At 39.8% G+C, this 6,000-nt stretch overlaps 1 protein-coding gene across 1 annotated transcript in view; it reads left to right on the top strand.

The window, feature by feature from the left end:
- The window catches only part of pcsk2 (proprotein convertase subtilisin/kexin type 2), an 83,049-nt gene extending 80,054 nt beyond the window's left edge, over positions 1–2,995 (top strand). The window contains exon 12 of the mRNA XM_041174816.1: positions 2,236–2,995. Within this exon, the coding sequence (XP_041030750.1) occupies positions 2,236–2,722 (487 nt within the window). The 3' untranslated portion in view covers positions 2,723–2,995. The remainder of the gene's footprint in view (positions 1–2,235) is intronic.
- Positions 2,996–6,000: the final 3,005 nt, after the last annotated feature.

The following is a 6,000-nucleotide window of genomic DNA, read 5'->3' on the forward strand; positions in this document are numbered from 1 at the left end:
AGAAGGCAGGAGAGTGGCACTACGTTAATTGCTCATTCGGAGAGCTGGTGCAGACACAATGGGCCAAATGGCCTCCTCTGCACTGTAACAATTCTGTGAGTCTGTAACGTTCCAGCATTATTCAATCCTCAGGGCAGATTGGTCAGTAGATTACTTGTAATTAAAGAATTCAACAGTCATTTACAGGCATTGTATATAGATATATCATGTGGCAATGTGAGTTCACACTACCCATATATCTCAAATGTACCTCATTGGTAATGGGATTAGTACACGATAAGTCAAAACCATAAAACTGCGTTCTACCATTAAAGATGCTAAATATACTCCAAAATTGAAACAGAGACCCACGAGGCACTGCAGAAGGATTTCTCTGGGCAGTCAGAAACCGCAGATACATTCATCAGAACTATAAACCTGACATGATGCTTTGCCTACACAGACGGCATCAGAGTTATGGATTAATAGCATTCTGTGGGTGAAATCAATCTAGCAAAAATGCCCTCCCACTCTCTTCCTTTGCCTTGGGAAGCTTTTAGCTTTGGTGCAGCTTTCAGGTGTTTCATAAAGGATGAGAAGGTGAGAGAATGGGATGGTCATATATCCATGTCTTGAGGGTCCGGGACATGTTGTTTGGTTTTTAGCAATAAAGTGATTGAAGAGCTTAAGTGGACCATACAGCCATAATAGAATCATTGGAAGAGATTGAGATGAACATCAGTGTATCTTTGTGGCTCCATGTTATCTGAAATCTGCATTGTCTGTATTTGAATGTATTGTAGTTTATTGTTCGTGTATATGGAATGTAGAGATCAAAGTCAACTTGGTATAAATGTTTAAACTAACCATTGTTTGCTGTAGTCAGGCTGGAATTGTAACACTTAGTACCTGAGTTCTTATAATGCGTTGTGAATTCAATAATAAAGAATCATATAGCTATTTGGAATTGTACTGTATGATTTGACAAGTACACATGTTGGATTGTCTAACATGAGCTCATTAAAGACAAAGATCTCATTCTATGGTTGTTACAACTGATACCTATGTTTAAAATAATGAAGAAAAGATACAATAGCACATCAAGTAAATAAAAGAAACATCAAATGTACACAAGTATCATGCCCTTTTTGACCTTGAACAGTCATATTTATTCTTGAAACCTTTAACAATTAAAGCATTAATTAACTTTTGGTGCTGACTCAGAAACATTTAAAGACAAAATAAATGCAGAGATACTATTCAGGCTGAATGGTTCCCTGTTGGCATGTAAACTGCATAATGTGTAAATTTTTATAAGAATATGGCTAGGAATGCAATTACCATTTAACAGCAAGGGGCATCGCTGAATCCAGCCAACTAAATAAAGCCTCAATCATGGAGAAGTGGCAGAGCAGTATTCTTTAGTGTGCACCTACATAAGATGAATAGCTTTCATTTCACATTTTAAGATGTTAGGTTAGGTGAGGTGATGATGCAAGTTTGGAGCCCGTGATCAGGTAACTTAATATTGTGGCTTCAAAGTAAATGCCCATAAAAAAAAGGAAGAGAATTAATGAAAAACTCAAGGGCTGGGGAATCAGATGTGCTGGGCTGCAACACTTAACTGTCACGATGTTTCATGCTGCACCAAAGCTAAAAGCTTCCCAAGGCAAAGGAAAAGAGTGGGAGGACATTTTTGCTGGATTGATTTCACCCACAGAATGCTATTAATCCATAACTCTGATACCGTCTGTGTAGGCAAAGCATCACTTCAGGTTTATAGTTCTGATGAACATAACTGCAGTTTTTGACTGCCCAGGGAATTCCTTCTGAAGCGCCTTGTGGGTCTCTGTTTCACCTTTGGAGCATATTTTGCATCTTTAATGGTAGAACGCAGTTTTATGGTTTTGATCCTTCATGAACCAAACTGCATCATCACTAGGGAAAGAGTTAATGCTTTTATTAACAGAGAGAGAGCGAGAGAGAGGGGCAGAACATTTTCTCAACAAATTGTTACTAATAATGGAGCATAAGAATCAAGATATTGTTAACAATTATTTCATGGAAGTCATTTTATGACTGAACGCTCAGGTAAAAGGTTAATTGTGTGCATTTTAGGGCCTCTGTAACATCAACAGTTGAACTACTACCATAACTGACAGATTAATGGTCAGTCCTTCTACTTATGATTGCAGTTAGAGTGTTTTTTCCTATTTAATGGCTTAGTCATGCTCTTGTTTCATTTTCCTGTCACAGGATAATCTCATCAGGTGACAAGCTGGTCTTAACAATACCAACTGACGCATGTGAAGGGAAGGATAACTTTGTCCGTTATCTAGAGCACGTTCAGGCTGTGATAACCATGAATGCCACCAGACGGGGTGACTTAAATGCCAACATGACCTCCCCCATGGGCACCAAATCCATTCTGCTAAGCCGGAGGCCAAGAGATGATGACTCTAAGGTGGGCTTTGACAAGTGGCCTTTCATGACAACACATACCTGGGGGGAGGACCCCAGAGGGACTTGGATCCTAGAAGTTGGTTTTGTTGGGGGCACTGCACAGAAAGGTGTGCTGAAGGAATGGACTCTGATGCTGCATGGGACTCAGAGTGCCCCTTACATAGACCAAATAGTGAATGATTACCAGTCCAAATTGGCCATGTCCAAGAAGGAGGAGCTGGAGGAAGAATTGGATGAAGCGGTAGAGAGAAGCCTGAAAAATCTGCTGAAGAAAAATTAGGTCTAGTAAACACTGCATGTCTGTCTTTCACTCCCAAATCCCACATCCTAGCTGCTTTGTGATTTACAACTACTGAAATTAATGTTTCCTGTAGCAAAATTATCACACCTCGTTGTGATCTTAAACTTGTCTGTTGTATATTGTCAGTTAATAATTAAATTTAAATGACAATTTTTTACACCAATACTGTTAATTCCACAAATTTTATGTACAGTTTGTGACTGTAAAGGATCCTTGGTGTGTGAAATTTAAAAGTGAAATCTTGCAAGCAAAGCAGTGGCGGGTTCTCTTTATATTTTTGAAAAATGTTTATATAAAAGAAGTGCATTTCCAATTTACAGTTGATAGGTTTGAGCATATTTCCTCTATTCAAGCTTAGCCAAGTTGAAAGCAACTTTTATTGGCTGGGATAGCACTTTACACTGTGTCACTGAAGGTGGATAACATTGAATCATACACACCCACCTCCACTGGTACTCAATAGGCAGAATGATTTATTTCTCTACCTTGGAATAATACAAAATAAAACAGACCATGCATTAGTAGATTACTGTTTTGTGAACGATTTCTGCCCATTTTGTAACTGCGAGCACTTCTGTTTTGTTGCACTTGTTCCATAAAAAAAAATGAACCCAAAGCTGAAACTTTGAAGATGAAGACTTAGTTTGCTAACTGTTTCTATCCCAGGCTAGAATACCTGTAGCTGCTAATAGTGCAGTAACACTGAACATTTATGCACCCTCCCAATGCTGCATTAGGTTATACTGAGCATGTACAGTGTTTACTACATCACCTTTGGCAAGTTGCTTTACGGTAAAATTAACAATGTTTAAACAGCATATTCTGGTGTTTGGGAAAAGATCAAATTCACAGTAACGTGCTGAGGAATTGAATCAATTCACCATTTGGAAATTGATACATGAGGAAAGAATGAAAGATAAGTGGTTCCCAATCCTTGTAGCATAGAAACACATGAGCAGGAGTAGGCCATTCAGCCCCTTGAGTCTCTTCCACCATTCAATTAGATCATGGATGATGTGTATCTTAACTCTATCTACTCATTTTGGTTTTATAACCCTTAATATTCTTGCCTAACAGAACCCTATGAATTTCAGCTTTGAAATTTTCAATTGACCCCCAACCTCAAAAGATTTTTGAGGGAGAGAGTTCCAGATTTCCACTACCCTTGATGTGAAGAAATGCTTCCTGACATCAGCTTAGCATGGTCCAGTTCTAATTTTAAACTTAGGCTCCCTTTGTTCTGGATGCTCCATATCAGAGTGTGAAGTTTCTCACTATTTCACCCTTTAATCATCTTATTCAATGCCTCAATTAGACGTTTACCTTCTAAGCTCAGCCCTTTTAGAGAAATGCATCCCGAATTTTAAGAAAAGCAGCAAGGCTTGCTTCACATCACCCTGGTGGGTATGAAGAGAAATGTCGAATGTCACATTGCTAAACGTATTTAATTCCGCAGGAAAAAGGAATGAGCAGGATTTTCCAGCCCTGCCCACCGCCGGGATCGTTCGATCCAGCCGAAAATCAATGGACTTTTGGCTGGGCCGTTGAATCTCCCACAGCAGGTCCCGTCACAATGGGGCCGGATATTCCCGCCAAAGCTAACCCAAGTCCACGTGTGAATTATACTCAGGTGTTTGATAGAAAACTTTGGCACTCACACTCCATTCAGATGAGATAATAACACTGGGGTAAAACATTCAATTAATATTTGCATTGCCTGCTGCATTCCATCACTTTCACCATCTAAGCAGCAAGGAGATGGCATGATTCAATCCTTTGCTGCCATAGTATTAAATAATGTTGGTGGCTAATTGATGATGGTGTACTGGTCATAACATATTCAGTCATGTGCCTTTATGGGATAAACACACTCTTGAAGGTTGGATTTCTAGACTGGTTATCATCCCAGGAAATACTAATTATTGTCAAAGATCTCCCTCTGACAGCATGAGATTCAAAGCACTGTCTCATGTCATTTGTCACATTTTGGTATCTGTACATTCAGAAACTAAATAGCTCATTGAACAGGGTAAGCACCACAAACTTGATTTGGTTTCAGCCCAAAAGGAATGAACTTCTCATTTCTGGTAGCCATGTGGGGGCAGTTTCAGGGTCCCAGTAGGTGTGGGGGAAGTGAGGGATGGGGTGGGGGGTGGTGGGCATGGTGTAAAATCGGAGGCCTTGGGAAGGTTGGAAGTATGGGGTGGGGGAAAAATCAGTGGGAGAGGTGGGTGGGATCTAAAGTGCCTGATCAGGGGAGGGTGGCCAGTCAAACACTCTGGGGGTAAACTAGCAGTCCAAAGGCCTGATCCAGCAGTCCCTCAGTTTAGCTATCAGGTTTCATGAGGCTTTCAAGTTTTGAATGGTGAATAAAAATGAGTCTCGCAGCCTCATTATAATATTTGATGTGCCTACCTTGGAGCAGTTTGGCTACCCGTCCCCCACTCCAGCCACTATTAAAACAGGAAGTGGAGAAGTTGGAAGAGAGTTGGGGGTCAGGATTCAGGCTTTTAACATTTTAATCCCCCATCCCTACCAAAAATCCAAACCCATTCAATTTTTTGGGATAAATTCCCCACGCAGAATCATAAGTGAAAAGGATCCAGGGAATCTCAGCATGGGAATCACTGGATGGAAGCCTAAAACCATCTCAATTGGTCTCAACTGTCGTATTCTGAGATTCTCAAGTTCAAAAAACTTGATAACAGGAAAGATGCCCTCTCCAAGATTTAACAAGGTTGTAAACCTACTTAGGGAAGAAGTAGTTTATGGTTGTTCTGAATAGAGGAAATGTCCCCTATGAAATATTTTCTTTCAACTCCAGATGCTACAAGGTTAATACTTGCTCATGTTATTAGCTGCAAGAGAGGGAGCTCAAATGAAATGCCAGGCTCAACATACTGAGATTCTGCAGAGGTATCAAAGTGTCATGATGTTTATAGTTTTGTTCTACTTACATATTTGGTAACTGTCTTGCTATTCACACATGACACAAACTGTAAATGGTTAGGATTAATTATCATTTTCACAAAAAGGAAGGACACACTATGGCTAACCCTGTCTCCAAAGCAAACTGTAAAATGATTTCCTTTTAAATCATGTGGTTTAAACTTTAAGCTTTAGCCTTCTATATTCATCTGGATATGTTTATGCAAATTGTAATTGTGGATGGTCCCAAGCCAACTCCAAACTGCTAAAAATGAAGGAAAGGCTTACATTTATAAAGAGTTTTCCACAATCTCCACAACACAGTAACT

This window comes from Carcharodon carcharias, chromosome 2 (assembly GCF_017639515.1).
Source record: "Carcharodon carcharias isolate sCarCar2 chromosome 2, sCarCar2.pri, whole genome shotgun sequence".
In the NCBI taxonomy this organism is placed as follows: Eukaryota; Metazoa; Chordata; class Chondrichthyes; order Lamniformes; family Lamnidae; genus Carcharodon; species Carcharodon carcharias.